The sequence below is a fragment of the Ranitomeya imitator genome, chromosome 7, assembly GCF_032444005.1.
Source record: "Ranitomeya imitator isolate aRanImi1 chromosome 7, aRanImi1.pri, whole genome shotgun sequence".
Lineage (NCBI taxonomy): Eukaryota > Metazoa > Chordata > Amphibia > Anura > Dendrobatidae > Ranitomeya > Ranitomeya imitator.
The window spans coordinates 2694569-2713436 of record NC_091288.1 but is presented as its reverse complement, the minus strand read 5'-3'; the positions used below and the strand labels follow the sequence as shown (position 1 = coordinate 2713436).

Here is an 18868-nt window from a genome sequence, read left to right as displayed (position 1 = left end):
CTCTATGCTTCTCCCCATTATATATCTGTTCCCTCCCCATTACATACCTCTACGCTCCTCCCCATTATATATCTGTACACTCCTCCCATTTTATATCTGTGCGCTCCTCCCCATTATATATATGTACGCTCCTCTCCATTATATATCTGTACGCTCCTCCCCATTATATATCTGTACGCTCCTCCCATTATATATCTGTATGCTCCTCCCCATTATATATCTGTACGCTCCTCCCATTATATATCTGTACGCTCCTCTCATTATATATCTGTACGCTCCTCCCCATTTTATATCTGTACGCTCCTCCTCATTATATATCTGTACGCTCCTCCCCATTATATATCTGTACGCTCCTCCCCATTATATATCTACGCTCCTCCCCATTATATATCTGTACGCTCCTCCCCTATATATTTGTATGTTCCTCCCCATTATATATCAGCACGCTCCCCCAATATATATCTCTATGCTTCTCCCCATTATATATCTGTTCCCTCCCCATTACATACCTCTACGCTCCTTCCCGTTATATATCTGTACGCTCCTCCCATTATATATCTGTACGCTCCTCCCCCTGATATATCTGCACGCCTCTCCCCGTTATATATGTGTACGCTCCACTCCATTATTAACCTGTACACTCCTCCCCATTATATATATCCGCTCCCCCATTATATATCTCTACGCTCCTCCCTATTATATATCTGTATGCTTCTCCCCATTATATATCCATGAGCTCCTATTCGTTCTGTATCTGTTCGCTTCACCCCGTTATATATCTGTGCGCTGCTCCCCATTCTATATCTGTACGCTCCTCCCCATTACATATCTGTACGCTCCTCCCCATTACATATCTGTACGCTCCTCCCCATTATATATCTGTACGCTCCTCCCCATTATTTATCTGTACGCTCCTCCCATTATATATCTGTACGCTTCTCCCATTATATATTTGTACGCTCTTCCCCATTATATATCTGTACGCTCCTCTCCATTATATATCTGTGTGCTCCTCCCCATTATATATCTGTACGCTCCTCTCCATTATATATCTGTGTGCTCCTCCCCATTATATATCTGTACGCTCCTCTCCATTATATATCTGTACGCTCCTCTCCATTATATATCTGTACGCTCCTCCCCGTTATATATCTGTACGCTCCTCCCCATTATATATCTGTACGCTCCTCCCCGTTATATATCTGTACGCTTCTCCCCATTATATATCTGTACGCTCCTCCCCATTATATATCTGTACGCTCCTCCCATTATATATCTGTACGCTCCTCCCCATTATATATCTGTACGCTCCTCCCCATTATATATCTGTACGCTCCTCCCCATTATATATCTGTACGCTCCTCCCATTATATATCTGTACGCTCCTCCCCATTATATATCTGTACGCTCCTCCCCATTATATATCTGTACGCTCCTCCCATTATATATCTGTACGCTCTTCCCCGTTATATATCTGTGTGCTCCTCCCCATTATATTTCTGTACGCTCCTCTCCGTTATATATCTGTACGCTCCTCTCCATTATATATCTGTACGCTCCTCCCCATTATATATCTGTACGCTCCTCCCCATTATATATCTGTACACTGCTCTTCATTCTATATTTGTACGCTCCTCCCATTATATATCTGTACGCTCCTCCCCGTTATATATCTGTGTGCTACTCCCCGTTATATATCTGTACGCTCCTCCCCGTTATATATCTGTACGCTCCTCCCCGTAATATATATCTGTACGCTCCTCCCCATTATATATCTGTACGCTCCTCCCCGTTATATATTTGTATGCTCCTCCCATTATATATCTGTACGCTCCTCCCATTATATATCTGTACGCTCCTCCCCATTATATATCTGTACGATCCTCCCATTATATATCTGTACGATCCTCCCCATTATATAGCTGTACGCACCTCTCATTATATATCTGTACGCTCCTCCCCATTATATATCTGTACGCACCTCTCATTATATATCTGTACGCTCCTCCCATTATATATCTGTACGCTCCTCTTCATTATATATCTGTACGCTCCTCCCCGTTATATATCTGTACGCTCCTCTTCATTATATATCTGTACGCTCCTCCCCGTTATATATCTGTACGCTCCTCCCCATTATATATCTGTACGCTCCTCCCCATTATATACAGTGGGGCAAAAAAGTATTTAGTCAGTCAGCAATAGTGCAAGTTCCACCACTTAAAAAGATGAGAGGCGTCTGTAATTTACATCATAGGTAGACCTCAACTATGGGAGACAAACTGAGAAAAAAAAATCCAGAAAATCACATTGTCTGTTTTTTTAACAATTTATTTGCATATTATGGTGGAAAATAAGTATTTGGTCAGAAACAAACAATCAAGATTTCTGGCTCTCACAGACCTGTAACTTCTTCTTTAAGAGTCTCCTCTTTCCTCCACTCATTACCTGTAGTAATGGCACCTGTTTAAACTTGTTATCAGTATAAAAAGACACCTGTGCACACCCTCAAACAGTCTGACTCCAAACTCCACTATGGTGAAGACCAAAGAGCTGTCAAAGGACACCAGAAACAAAATTGTAGCCCTGCACCAGGCTGGGAAGACTGAATCTGCAATAGCCAACCAGCTTGGAGTGAAGAAATCAACAGTGGGAGCAATAATTAGAAAATGGAAGACATACAAGACCACTGATAATCTCCCTCGATCTGGGGCTCCACGCAAAATCCCACCCCGTGGGGTCAGAATGATCACAAGAACGGTGAGCAAAAATCCCAGAACCACGCGGGGGGACCTAGTGAATGAACTGCAGAGAGCTGGGACCAATGTAACAAGGCCTACCATAAGTAACACACTACGCCACCATGGACTCAGATCCTGCAGTGCCAGACGTGTCCCACTGCTTAAGCCAGTACATGTCCGGGCCCGTCTGAAGTTTGCTAGAGAGCATTTGGATGATCCAGAGGAGTTTTGGGAGAATGTCCCATGGTCTGATGAAACCAAACTGGAACTGTTTGGTAGAAACACAACTTGTCGTGTTTGGAGGAAAAAGAATACTGAGTTGCATCCATCAAACACCATACCTACTGTAAAGCATGGTGGTGGAAACATCATGCTTTGGGGCTGTTTCTCTGCAAAGGGGCCAGGACGACTGATCCGGGTACATGAAAGAATGAATGGGGCCATGTATCGTGAGATTTTGAGTGCAAACCTCCTTCCATCAGCAAGGGCATTGAAGATGAAACGTGGCTGGGTCTTTCAACATGACAATGATCCAAAGCACACCGCCAGGGCAACGAAGGAGTGGCTTCGTAAGAAGCATTTCAAGGTCCTGGAGTGGCCTAGCCAGTCTCCAGATCTCAACCCTATAGAAAACCTTTGGAGGGAGTTGAAAGTCCGTGTTGCCAAGCGAAAAGCCAAAAACATCACTGCTCTAGAGGAGATCTGCATGGAGGAGTGGCCCAACATACCAACAACAGTGTGTGGCAACCTTGTGAAGACTTACAGAAAACGTTTGACCTCTGTCATTGCCAACAAAGGATATATTACAAAGTATTGAGATGAAATTTTGTTTCTGACCAAATACTTATTTTCCACCATAATATGCAAATAAATTGTTAAAAAAACAGACAATGTGATTTTCTGGATTTTTTTTCTCAGTTTGTCTCCCATAGTTGAGGTCTACCTATGATGTAAATTACAGACGCATCTCATCTTTTTAAGTGGTGGAACTTGCACTATTGCTGACTGACTAAATACTTTTTTGCCCCACTGTATCTGTACGCTCCTCTCATTATATATCTGTAGACTCCTCCCCGTTTTATATCTGTACACTCCTCCCCATTATATATCTGTACACTCCTCCCATTATATATCTGCACGCTCCTCCCATTATATATCTGTACGCTCCTCCCCTTTATATATCTGTACACTGCTCCCCATTATATATCTGTACACTGCTCCCCATTATATATCTGTACACTCCTCCCCATTATATATCTCTACGCTTCTCGCCGTTATATATCTGTATGCTCCTCCCCATTATATATCTGTAACCTCCTCCCCATAATATATATGTAGGTTACTCTTACTATATATATATATATATACACTCCTCCCCGTTATATATCTGTACGCTCATCCCCGTTATATATCTGTATACTTCTCCCATTATATATCTGTACGCTCCTCCCATTATATATCTGTATGCTCCTCCCCATTATATATCTGTATGCTCCTCCCCATTATATATGTACTCTCCTCTCCGTTATATATCTGTACGCTCCTCCCAATATATATCTGTACGCTCCTCCCCATTATATATCTGTCCGCTCCTCCCCGTTACATATCTGTACGCTCCTCCCCATTATATATCTGTCCGCTCCTCCCCATTATATATCTGTACGCTCCTCCCATTATATATCTGTCCGCTCCTCCCCGTTACATATCTGTACGCTCCTCCCCATTATATATCTGTACGCTTCTCCCCATTATATATCTGTATGCTCCTCCCCATTATATATCTGTACGCTCCTCCCATTATATATCTGTACGCTCCTCCCCATTATATATCTGTATGCTCCTCCCCATTATATATCTGTACGCTCCTCCCCATTATATATCTGTACGCTCCTCCCATTATATATCTGTACGCTCTTCCCCGTTATATATCTGTGTGCTCCTCCCCATTATATTTCTGTATGCTCCTCCCCATTATATTTCTGTATGCTCCTCTCCGTTATATATCTGTACGCTCCTCTCCATTATATATCTGTACGCTCCTCCCCATTATATATCTGTACGCTCCTCCCCATTATATATCTGTACACTGCTCTTCATTCTATATTTGTACGCTCCTCCCATTATATATCTGTACGCTCCTCCCCGTTATATATCTGTGTGCTACTCCCCGTTATATATCTGTACGCTCCTCCCCGTTATATATCTGTACGCTCCTCCCCGTTATATATCTGTACGCTCCTCCCCATTATATATCTGTACGCTCCTCCCCGTTATATATCTGTACGCTCCTCCCATTATATATCTGTACGCTCCTCCCCATTATATATCTGTACGATCCTCCCATTATATATCTGTACGATCCTCCCCATTATATATCTGTACGCACCTCTCATTATATATCTGTACGCTCCTCCCCATTATATATCTGTACGCACCTCTCATTATATATCTGTACGCTCCTCCCATTATATATCTGTACGCTCCTCTTCATTATATATCTGTACGCTCCTCCCCGTTATATATCTGTACGCTCCTCCCCGTTATATATCTGTACGCTCCTCCCCATTATATATCTGTACGCTCCTCCCCATTATATATCTGTACGCTCCTCTCATTATATATCTGTAGAATCCTCCCCGTTTTATATCTGTACACTCCTCCCCATTATATATCTGTACACTCCTCCCATTATATATCTGTACGCTCCTCCCATTATATATCTGTACGCTCCTCCCCATTATATATCTGTACGCTCCTCCCCATTATATATCTGTACGCTCCTCCCCATTATATATCTGTACGCTCCTTACCATTATAAATCTGTACGCTCCTCCCCATTATATATCTGTACGCTCCTCCCCATTATATATCTGTACGCTCCTCCCCATTATATATCTGTACACTCCTCCCCATTATATATCTGTACACTCCTCCCATTATATATCTGTACGCTCCTCCCATTATATATCTGTACGCTCCTCCCCATTATATATCTGTACGCTCCTCCCCATTATATATCTGTACGCTCCTCCCCATTATATATCTGTACGCTCCTTACCATTATATATCTGTACGCTCCTCCCATTATATATCTGTACGCTCCTCCCCGTTATATATCTGTACGCTCCTCCCCGTTATATATCTGTACGCTCCTCCCATTATATATCTTTACGCTCCTCCCCGTTACATATCTGCACACTCCTCCCCATTATATATCTGTACGCTCCTCCCCATTATATATCTGTACGCTCCTCCCCGTTATATATCTCTACATTCCTTCCCGTTATATATCTGTACGCTCCTCCCCATTATATATCTGTACGCTCCTTCCCGTTATATATCTGTACACTCCTCCCCATTATATATCTGTACGCTCCTCCCCATTATATATCTGTACGCTCCTCCCATTATATATCTTTACGCTCCTCCCCGTTACATATCTGCACACTCCTCCCCATTATATATCTGTACGCTCCTTCCCGTTATATATCTGTACGCTCCTTCCCGTTATATATCTGTACGCTCATCCCCGTTATATATCTGTACACTCCTCCCATTATATATCTGTACGCTCCTCCCAGTATATATCTGTATGCTCCTCCCCATTATATATCTGTATGCTCCTCCCCATTATATACAGTTAGGGCCAGAAATATTTGGACAGTGACACAATTTTCGCGAGTTGGGCTCTGCATGCCACCACATTGGATTTGAAATGAAACCTCTACAACAGAATTCAAGTGCAGATTGTAACGTTTAATTTGAAGGGTTGAACAAAAATATCTGATAGAAAATGTAGGAATTGTACACATTTCTTTACAAACACTCCACATTTTAGGAGGTCAAAAGTAATTGGACAAATAAACATAACCCAAACAAAATATTTTTATTTTCAATATTTTGTTGCAAATCCTTTGGAGGCAATCACTGCCTTAAGTCTGGAACCCATGGACATCACCAAACGCTGGGTTTCCTCCTTCTTAATGCTTTGCCAGGCCTTTACAGCCGCAGCCTTCAGGTCTTGCTTGTTTGTGGGTCTTTCCGTCTTAAGTCTGGATTTGAGCAAGTGAAATGCATGCTCAATTGGGTTTAGATCTGGAGATTGACTTGGCCATTGCAGAATGTTCCACTTTTTGGCACTCATGAACTCCTGGGTAGCTTTGGCTGTATGCTTGGGGTCATTGTCCATCTGTACTATGAAGCGCCGTCCAATCAACTTTGCAGCATTTGGCAGAATCTGGGCTGAAAGTATATCCCGGTACACTTCAGAATTCATCCGGCTACTCTTGTCTGCTCTTATGTCATCAATAAACACAAGTGACCCAGTGCCATTGAAAGCCATGCATGCCCATGCCATCACGTTGCCTCCACCATGTTTGACAGAGGATGTGGTGTGCCTTGGATCATGTGCCGTTCCCTTTCTTCTCCCCATCATTCTGGTCCAGGTTGATCTTTGTCTCATCTGTCCATAGAATACTTTTCCAGAACTGAGCTGGCTTCTTGAGGTGTTTTTCTGTCTATTTTTGGTATTGATGAATGGTTTGCATCTAGATGTGAACCCTTTGTATTTACTGTCATGGAGTCTTCTCCTTACTGTTGAATTAGAGACAGATACACCTACTTCACTGAGAGTGTTCTGGACTTCAGTTGATGTTGTGAACGGGTTCTTCTTCACCAAATTAAGTATGCGGCGATCATCCACCACTGTTGTCATCCGTGGACGCCCAGGCCTTTTTGAGTTCCCAAGCTCACCAGTCAATTCCTTTTTTCTCAGAATGTACCCAACTGTTGATTTTGCTACTCCAAGCATGTCTGCTATCTCTCTGATGGATTTTTTCTTTTTTTTCAGCCTCAGGATGTTCTGCTTCACCTCAATTGAGAGTTCCTTTGACCGCATGTTGTCTGCTCACAGCAACAGCTTCCAAATGCAAAACCACACACCTGGAATCCACCCCTGACCTTTTAACTACTTCATTGATTACAGGTTAACGAGGGAGATGCCTTCAGAGTTAATTGCAGCCCTTAGAGTCCATTGTCCAATTACTTTTGGTCCCTTGAAAAAGAGGACGCTATGCATTACAGAGCTATGATTCCTAAACCCTTTCTCCGATTTGGATGTGGAAACTATCATATTGCAGCTGGGAGTGTGCACTTTCAGCCCATATTATATATATAATTGTATTTCTGAACATGTTTTTGTAAACAGCTAAAATAACAAAACTTGTGTCACTGTCCAAATATTTCTGGCCCTAACTGTATGTACTCTCCTCTCCGTTATATATCTGTACGCTCCTCCCATTATATATCTGTACGCTCCTCCCCATTATATATCTGTACGCTCCTCCCATTATATATCTTTACGCTCCTCCCCGTTACATATCTGCACACTCCTCCCCATTATATATCTGTACGCTCCCTCCCGTTATATATCTGTACGCTCATCCCCGTTATATATCTGTACACTCCTCCGATTATATATCTGTACGCTCCTCCCATTATATATCTGTATGCTCCTCCCCATTATATATGTACTCTCCTCTCCGTTATATATCTGTACGCTCCTCCCAATATATATCTGTGCGCTCCTCCCCGTTATATATCTGTACGTTCCTCCCGTTATATATCTGTACGCTCCTTCCTGTTATATATCTGTACGCTCCTCTCCATTATATATCTGTACGCTCCTTCCCGTTATATATCTGTACGCTCCTCCCATTATATATCTGTACGCTCCTCCCCAATATATATCTGTACGCTCCTCCCCGTTATATATCTGTACGCTCCTCCCATTATATATCTGTCCGCTCCTCCCTATTATATATCTGTACGCTCCTCCCATTATATATCTGTACGCTCCTCCCCGTTATATATCTGTACGCTCCTCCCCATTATATATCTGTACGCTCCTCCCTATTATATATCTGTACGCTCCTCCCATTATATATCTGTATGCTCCTCCCCGTTATATATCTGTACGCTCCTCCCCATTATATATCTGTACGCTCCTCCCATTATATATCTGTATGCTCCTCCCCGTTATATATCTGTACGCTGCTCCCCATTATATATCTGTACGCTCCTCCCTATTATATATCTGTACGCTCCTCCCTGTTACATATCTGCACGCTCCTCCCCATTATATATCTGCACGCTCCTCCCCATTATATATCTGTACGCTCCTCCCCGTTATATATCTGTACGCTCCTCCCATTATATATCTGTCCGCTCCTCCCCATTATATATCTCTATGCTCCTCCCCATTATATATCTGTACGCTCCTCCCATTATATATCTGTATGCTCCTCCCCGTTACATATCTGCATGCTCCTCCCCATTATATATCTGTACGCTCCTCCCCATTATATATCTGTACGCTCCTCCCCATTATATATCTGTACGCTCCTTCCCGTTATATATCTGTACGCTCCTCCCCGTTATATATCTGTACGCTCCTCCTATTATATATCTGTACGCTCCTCCCCGTTATATATCTGTACGCTCCTCCCATTATATATCTGTACGCTCCTCCCATTATATATCTGTACGCTCCTCCTATTATATATCTGTACGCTCCTCCCCGTTATATATCTGTACGCTCCTCCCATTATATATCTGTACGCTCCTCCCCATTACATATCTGTATGCTCCTCCCCATTATATATCTGTACGCTCCTCCCCATTATATATCTGTACGCTCCTCCCCATTATATATCTGTACTCTCCTCCCCATTATATATCTGTACGCTCCTCCCCATTACATATCTGTACGCTCCTCCCCATTATATATCTGTACGCTCCTCCCCATTATATATCTGTACGCTCCTCCCCATTATATATCTGTACGCTCCTCCCTATTATATATCTGTACACTTCTCCCATTATATATCTGTACGCTCCTCCCCATTATATATCTGTACGCTCCTCCCCATTATATATCTGTACGCTTCTCCCCGTTACATATCTGCACCCTCTTTTCATCATTATATCTCTGTATACTTTACTTAGAAATCTTACCTGATGATACATTGTAGTTGATTGTCGCATAATGAAAGTGTTTCTTGGTTGATTTTCTTCCTCTGCACAGTGACCTATGATTTGTAATCGGCAGCAGTCAGTAATCTGCACTGACCAGTAATTGGCTGTGATTGGCAGGAATGATGGGGTCCCGTGTTTAATATGTCACAGAGAGAATCCTAAGTCCATGATACCTCTCCAGAATGGTGAAATAGCTGACTCTTCACACTGTATATGAAGAATGCTTCCCATTGAACATTTGGGGAAGGGAGATGGAAACTGTTTAAAACAACCTTTGAAGCAGAGACCTCCTGCTGTAGACAGGGGATTAAAACAGTAGAACTGCTGAGGAAAACAGACTTCGAGGCTGAGATGTGCTTACACGTAGGAGGAGAAAAATGTTCCCCAAGAAAGAAATTCCTGACGAAGGAAAACTGAACAATTCCAGCGACACATTCCATCTCCAGTGTCCAGCTAGGAATATTGGGATTTGCATCGATTTGATAATTATGGGAGTTACATTTTCGGCGTCATAGTGAAGGGATGGGGCCACTAGAACCCCTCCAACTTAATAATGGTCCCATATATGATGCGATCCACGCCATGTTTTATCCCTACGTAAATTAAAATCACCATAAAAATATGACGACAATCAGTGTCAGACTGGGGTTCCAAGGGCCCACCAATAACATGGACTTTGGGGGGGGGGGCCACTTTTCACCTGCATACAAATATTACTTGACCCTGGTTCACAAATTTACCTATATCTCTATATAATAATGAACTGGGTAGTTTGGTTAATGAATGATGGGATTCTGCTTTTTTCTGTACAGAGAGAATCAAGTAAATTATGACAATACTGCCCATACAGTAAGGTTGGGGGCCTAGATCTCCACTGGGGCCCACCGGGGGATTCCCCTGTTCCCCTGTGGGCCAGTCCGAGCCTGATGACAATATCTTCAGCCTAGGACCTCCGAGGGCGAAGACATCTTGTAAGTTGGGGATCTGATAAAATTCTAGCAGACCCAGCACAATCCAGCATCAGCCCCTACATGTGCTCAATAAAGGGAGGAACATGGGCATCACTTTGAACTAGTAAAAAGCATTAATTGGGTTAGGGTATTTTGTCAGTGCTTGGGAGATCGCTGTGGGTTCGTACTGATTCTCCATCCTAGGGCCTGCCTCCATTAAGCTCTGAGCCATTTCTGGGAAATCAGGATTAGTAATTCTCATTTGTTATCCCTTTTATTTTATGTAATTGTATATATCGTTTTGTTTTGTTCCCATTTTGTATCATTTTTATATAAAAAAATATATAACACTGCCTATCTTACTGGATTAAAGATAAAATGTAATAGCTCTCTTCCTCTTGCTCTATAAACCGCACCCTAAAGCCATATGCTGCCTGTATAAACCATTGGTGGTGGCAACGAGTTCATTTTGTTATTGTGGAGCTGGCAGTGACCGTACTCGGGTATATATATATATTCCATGTGATGAAATTGAAGGTGTATATGCCATACGTTCACTGTGCATCCTCCAACAATCATCCTATTGGTGGAAGCCACGGCGGCTTATTCCATCACTCGTCAATTACGTATTTGTCCTGATGATTGGAGGCAGCGGATTTGGCTTTCTGTGATATATTGGTGGCATACTCCATGACCCCTTGAGCCTTTCCTCATATTCAGTGTCCCCCTCTTTTTTTGTAGCCTCCTTCATCAGCGTTCCCTTCTATTTTTGTAGCCCCTTTCATCAGTGTCTCCCTCTTTACTTGCAGACCCTTTCATCAGTGTCTCCCTCTTTTCTTGCAGACCCTTCATCAGTGTCCCCCTCCTCTTTTCCGCAGGACCTCGCACTCGAAAGCTGAAGAAGAAGAAGAGTGATAAGGAGGATAAGCGGCCCCGCACCGCTTTCACTGCGGAACAGCTGCAGCGGTTGAAGGCTGAGTTCCAGGCCAATCGCTATATCACGGAGCAGCGGCGCCAGACCTTGGCCCAAGAGCTCAACCTCAACGAGTCTCAGATCAAGATCTGGTTCCAGAATAAGCGGGCCAAGATCAAGAAGGCGTCCGGACTAAAGAACGGGCTTGCGCTGCACTTGATGGCACAGGGGCTGTACAACCACTCCACGACCACCGTGCAGGACAAAGAGGACAGCGACTAGGGTGGCACCATGGCTAAGAGACCTTTTTTAGACTGAGACCACCTCCGTCACAACTGTCCTAACAAGCCAAAGATTTTATTATGACGATGATGATGAGGATAATAAGGAGATGATTGTACTGGCGGTCATCGGAGACTGTAATTTATTTTCTAATAAAGCAATTATTCCAGGACTCCTGAACTCATTGTGACAGCCCCCGAAGCAAGGAATGGAGAGCTACAAAAACAAGGTCTACACGGGACTGTGGCTACACGGGACAGGGGTTGTAGGGGACAGGGGCTACACGGGACAGGGGCTACATGCAGGGGTGGGATTCAAATTTTTAACAGGTTCTGTGTTTGTGTAGGAAAACCACACCCATTTTAAGCCACACCCATTTACACACACCTTTTCCTCAAACATATACAAGTAGGGGCGCAGTCAATCCATACCTCCCAACTTTTGAAGAATGGAAAGAGGGAGCAAGTTTGTGGCAAATTTTAGGCCATGCCTCTGACCACACCCATTTCACACCTAGTCACACCCATATCCATGTCCCAACCACACCCATTTAGCACTGCTGATCACACTCTTTCATAAACAATAATTATAAACAAAAAATATGGCTACACAGTGCTCCATACTGTATAATGGCCCCACATGATGCTCAATATTGTATAAAGGCCACACATAGTGCTCAATACTGTATAATGGCCCCACATGATGCTCAATACTGTATAATGGCCACACGATACTCAATACTGCATAATGGCCACACATAGTGCTCAATACTGTATAATGGCCACACATAGTGCTCAATATTGTATAATGGCCCCACATGATGCTCAATACTGTATAATGGCCACACGATACTCAATACTGCATAATGGCCACACATAGTGCTCAATACTGTATAATGGCCACACATAGTGCTCAATATTGTATAATGGCCCCACATGATGCTCAATACTGTATAATGGCCACACGATACTCAATACTGCATAATAGCCACACATAGTGCTCAATACTGTATAATGGCCACACGATACTCAATACTGTATAATGGCCACACATGATGCTCAATACTGTATAATGGCCACACGATACTCAATACTGCATAATGGCCCCACATAGTGCTTAATACTGTATAATGGCCACACATAGTGCTCAATATTGTATAATGGCCCCACATGATGCTCAATACTGTATAATGGCCACACGATACTCAATACTGTATAATGGCCACACAGTGCTCCATACTGTATAATGGCCACACTATACTCAATACTGTATAATGACCACACAGTGCTCCATACTGTATAATGGCCACACTATACTCAATACTGTATAATGGCCACACATGATGCTCCATACTGTATAATGACCACACATGATGCTCCATACTGTATAATGGCCCCACATGATGCTCCATACTGTATAATGACCGCACATGATGCTCCATACTGTATAATGACCGCACATGATGCTCCATACTGTATAATGGCCACACATGATGCTCAATACTGTATAATGGCCACACGATACTCAATACTGCATAATGGCCTCACATGATGCTCAATACTGTATAATAGCCACACGATACTCAATACTGTATAATGGCCACACAGTGCTCCATACTGTATAATGGCCACACTATACTCAATACTGTATAATGGCCACACGATACTCAATACTGTATAATGACCACACAGTGCTCCATACTGTATAATGGCCACACATGATGCAACATACTGTATAATGGCCACACATGATGCTCCATACTGTATAATGACCACACATGATGCTCCATACTGTATAATGGCCCCACATGATGCTCCATAATGTATAATGACCGCACATGATGCTCCATACTGTATAATGACCGCACATGATGCTCCATACTGTATAATGGCCACACGATACTCAATACTGCATAATGGCCCCACATGATGCTCAATACTGTATAATAGCCACACGATACTCAATACTGTATAATGGCCACACAGTGCTCCATACTGTATAATGGCCACACGATACTCAATACTGTATAATGACCACACAGTGCTCCATACTGTATAATGGCCACACTATACTCAATACTGTACAATGGCCACACATAGTGCTCAATACTGTATAATGGCCACACGATACTCAATACTGTATAATGGCCACACATAGTACTCAATACTGTATAATGGCCACACGATACTCAATACTGTATAATGGCCACACGATACTCAATACTGTATAATGGCCACACAGTGCTCCATACTGTATAATGGCCACACTATACTCAATACTGCATAATGGCCCCATATGATGCTCAATACTGTATAATGGCCACACGATACTCAATACTGTATAATGGCCACACATAGTGCTCAATACTGCATAATGGCCACACGATACTCAATACTGTATAATGGCCACACGATACTCAATACTGTATAATGGCCACACAGTGCTCCATACTGTATAATGGCCACACAATACTCAATACTGCATAATGGCCCCATATGATGCTCAATACTGTATAATGGCCACACGATACTCAATACTGTATAATGGCCACACATAGTGCTCAATACTGCATAATGGCCACACGATACTCAATACTGTATAATGGCCACACTATAATCAATACTGTATAATGGCCACACATAGTGCTCAATACTGTATAATGGCTCCACATGATGCTCCTTACTGTATAATGGCCCCACACGATACTCAATACTGTATAATGGCCCCACGATAGTCAATACTGTATAATGGCCACACAGTGCTCCATACTGTATAATGGCCACACTATACTCAATATTGTATAATGGCCCCACATGACACTCAATACTGTATAATGGCCACACGATACTCAATACTGTATAATGGCCACACATAGTACTCAATACTGTATAATGGCCACACGATACTCAATACTGTATAATGGCCACACGATACTCAATACTGTATAATGGCCACACAGTGCTCCATACTGTATAATGGCCACACTATACTCAATACTGCATAATGGCCCCATATGATGCTCAATACTGTATAATGGCCACACGATACTCAATACTGTATAATGGCCACACATAGTGCTCAATACTGCATAATGGCCACACGATACTCAATACTGTATAATGGCCACACGATACTCAATACTGTATAATGGCCACACAGTGCTCCATACTGTATAATGGCCACACAATACTCAATACTGCATAATGGCCCCATATGATGCTCAATACTGTATAATGGCCACACGATACTCAATACTGTATAATGGCCACACATAGTGCTCAATACTGCATAATGGCCACACGATACTCAATACTGTATAATGGCCACACTATAATCAATACTGTATAATGGCCACACATAGTGCTCAATACTGTATAATGGCTCCACATGATGCTCCTTACTGTATAATGGCCCCACACGATACTCAATACTGTATAATGGCCCCACGATAGTCAATACTGTATAATGGCCACACAGTGCTCCATACTGTATAATGGCCACACTATACTCAATATTGTATAATGGCCCCACATGACACTCAATACTGTATAATGGCCCCACATGATGCTCCACACTGTATAATGGCCCCACATGATGCTCAATACTGAATAATGGTCACACATGATATTGCGTACAGTATAGTGGCTCCATATGATGCTCCATACTGTATAATGGCCCCACATGATGCTCAATACTGTATAATGGCTCCACATGATGCTCAATACTGTATAATGGCCACACATGATGCTCCATACTGTACAATGGCCACACATGATGCTTCATACTGCATAATGGCCGCACATGATGCTCCATACTGTATAATGACCGCACACAATGCTCCATACTGTAAAATGGCCGCACATGATGCTCCATACTGTATAATGGCCACACATGATGCTCCATACTGTATTATGGCCTCACATGATGCTCCATACTGTATAATGACCGCACATGATGCTCCATACTGTATAATGGCCACACATGATGCTCCATACTGTATAATGACCGCACATGATGCTCCATACTGTATAATGACCACACATGATGCTCCATACTGTATAATGACCACACATGATGCTCCATACTGTATATTGGCCTTACATGATGCTCCATACTGTATAACGACCACACATGATGCTCCATACTGTATAACGACCGCACATGATGCTCCATACTGTATAATGACCGCACATGATGCTCCATACTGTATAATGACCGCACATGATGCTCCATACTGTATAAAGGCCGTACATGATGCTCCATACTGTGTAATGGCCCCACATGATGCTCCATACTGTATAATGACCGCACATGATGCTCCATACTGTATAATGACCGCACATGATGCTCCATACTGTATAATGGCCACACATGATGCTCTATGCTGTATAGTGACCACACATGATGCTCCATACTGTATAACGGCCCCACATGATGCTCCATACTGTATAACGGCCCCACATGATGCTCCATACTGTATAATGGCCCCACATAATGCTCCATACTGTATAATGGCCCCACATAATGCTCCATACTGTATAATGACCGCACATGATGCTCCATACTGTATAATGACCGCACATGATACTCCATACTGTATAATGGCCACACATGATGCTCCATACTGTATAATGGCCCCACATAATGCCCCATACTGTATAATGACCGCACAAGATGCTCCATACTGTATAATGACCGCACATGATGCTCCATACTGTATAATGGCCACACATGATGCTCCATACTGTATAATGACTACACTTGATGCTCCATATTGTATAATGGCCACACATGATGCTCCATACTGTATAATGGCCCCACATAATGCTCCATACTGTATAATGACCGCACATGATGCTCCATACTGTATAATGACCGCACATGATGCTCCATACTGTATAATGGCCACACATGATGCTCCATACTGTATAATGACCGCACATGATACTCCATACTGTATAATGGCCACACATGATGCTCCATACTGTATAATGGCCCCACATAATGCTCCATACTGTATAATGACCGCACATGATGCTCCATACTGTATAATGGCCGCACATGATGCTCCATACTGTATAATGACCACACATGATGCTCAATACTATATAATGGCCCCACGTGATGCTCCATACTGTATAATGACCGCACATGATGCTCCATACTGTATAATGGCCCCACATAATGCTCCATACTGTATAATGACCGCACATGATGCTCCATACTGTATAATGGCCCCACATAATGCTCTATACTGTATAATGGCCACACATGATGCTCCATACTGTATAATGGCCCCACATAATGCTCCATACTGTACAATGACCGCACAAGATGCTCCATACTGTATAATGACCGCACATGATGCTCCATACTGTATAATGGCCACACATGATGCTCCATACTGTATAATGACCACACTTGATGCTCCATACTGTATAATGGCCACACATGATGCTCCATACTGTATAATGGCCCCACATAATGCTCCATACTGTATAATGACCGCACATGATGCTCCATACTGTATAATGACCGCACATGATGCCCCATACTGTATAATGACCGCACATGATGCTCCATACTGTATAATGACCGCACATGATGCTCCATACTGTATAATGGCCGTACATGATGCTCCATACTGTGTAATGGCCCCACATGATGCTCCATACTGTATAATGACCGCACATGATGCTCCATACTGTATAATGACCGCACATGATGCTCCATACTGTATAATGGCCACACATGATGCTCTATGCTGTATAGTGACCACACATGATGCTCCATACTGTATAACGGCCCCACATGATGCTCCATACTGTATAACGGCCCCACATGATGCTCCATACTGTATAATGGCCCCACATAATGCTCCATACTGTATAATGGCCCCACATAATGCTCCATACTGTATAATGACCGCACATGATGCTCCATACTGTATAATGACCGCACATGATACTCCATACTGTATAATGGCCACACATGATGCTCCATACTGTATAATGGCCCCACATAATGCCCCATACTGTATAATGACCGCACAAGATGCTCCATACTGTATAATGACCGCACATGATGCTCCATACTGTATAATGGCCACACATGATGCTCCATACTGTATAATGACTACACTTGATGCTCCATATTGTATAATGGCCACACATGATGCTCCATACTGTATAATGGCCCCACATAATGCTCCATACTGTATAATGACCGCACATGATGCTCCATACTGTATAATGACCGCACATGATGCTCCATACTGTATAATAGCCACACATGATGCTCCATACTGTATAATGACCGCACATGATACTCCATACTGTATAATGGCCACACATGATGCTCCATACTGTATAATGGCCCCACATAATGCTCCATACTGTATAATGACCGCACATGATGCTCCATACTGTATAATGGCCGCACATGATGCTCCATACCGTATAATGACCGCACATGATGCTCAATACTATATAATGGCCCCACGTGATGCTCCATACTGTATAATGACCGCACATGATGCTCCATACTGTATAATGGCCCCACATAATGCTCCATACTGTATAATGACCGCACATGATGCTCCATACTGTATAATGGCCCCACATAATGCTCTATACTGTATAATGGCCACACATGATGCTCCATACTGTATAATGGCCCCACATAATGCTCCATACTGTACAATGACCGCACAAGATGCTCCATACTGTATAATGACCGCACATGATGCTCCATACTGTATAATGGCCACACATGATGCTCCATACTGTATAATGACCACACTTGATGCTCCATACTGTATAATGGCCACACATGATGCTCCATACTGTATAATGGCCCCACATAATGCTCCATACTGTATAATGACCGCACATGATGCTCCATACTGTATAATGACCGCACATGATGCTCCATACTGTATAATGGCC

General features: G+C 42.9%; 1 protein-coding gene across 1 annotated transcript in view; it reads left to right on the top strand.

Annotated features, from left to right (window-relative positions):
- Positions 1 to 12093, top strand: part of EN1 (engrailed homeobox 1) — a 35684-nt gene extending 23591 nt beyond the window's left edge. Inside the window, exon 2 of the mRNA XM_069735296.1 lies at positions 11605 to 12093. Coding sequence (XP_069591397.1) covers positions 11605 to 11921 — 317 coding nt within the window. The 3' untranslated portion in view covers positions 11922 to 12093. The remainder of the gene's footprint in view (positions 1 to 11604) is intronic.
- The last annotated feature ends 6775 nt before the right edge of the window (positions 12094 to 18868 follow it).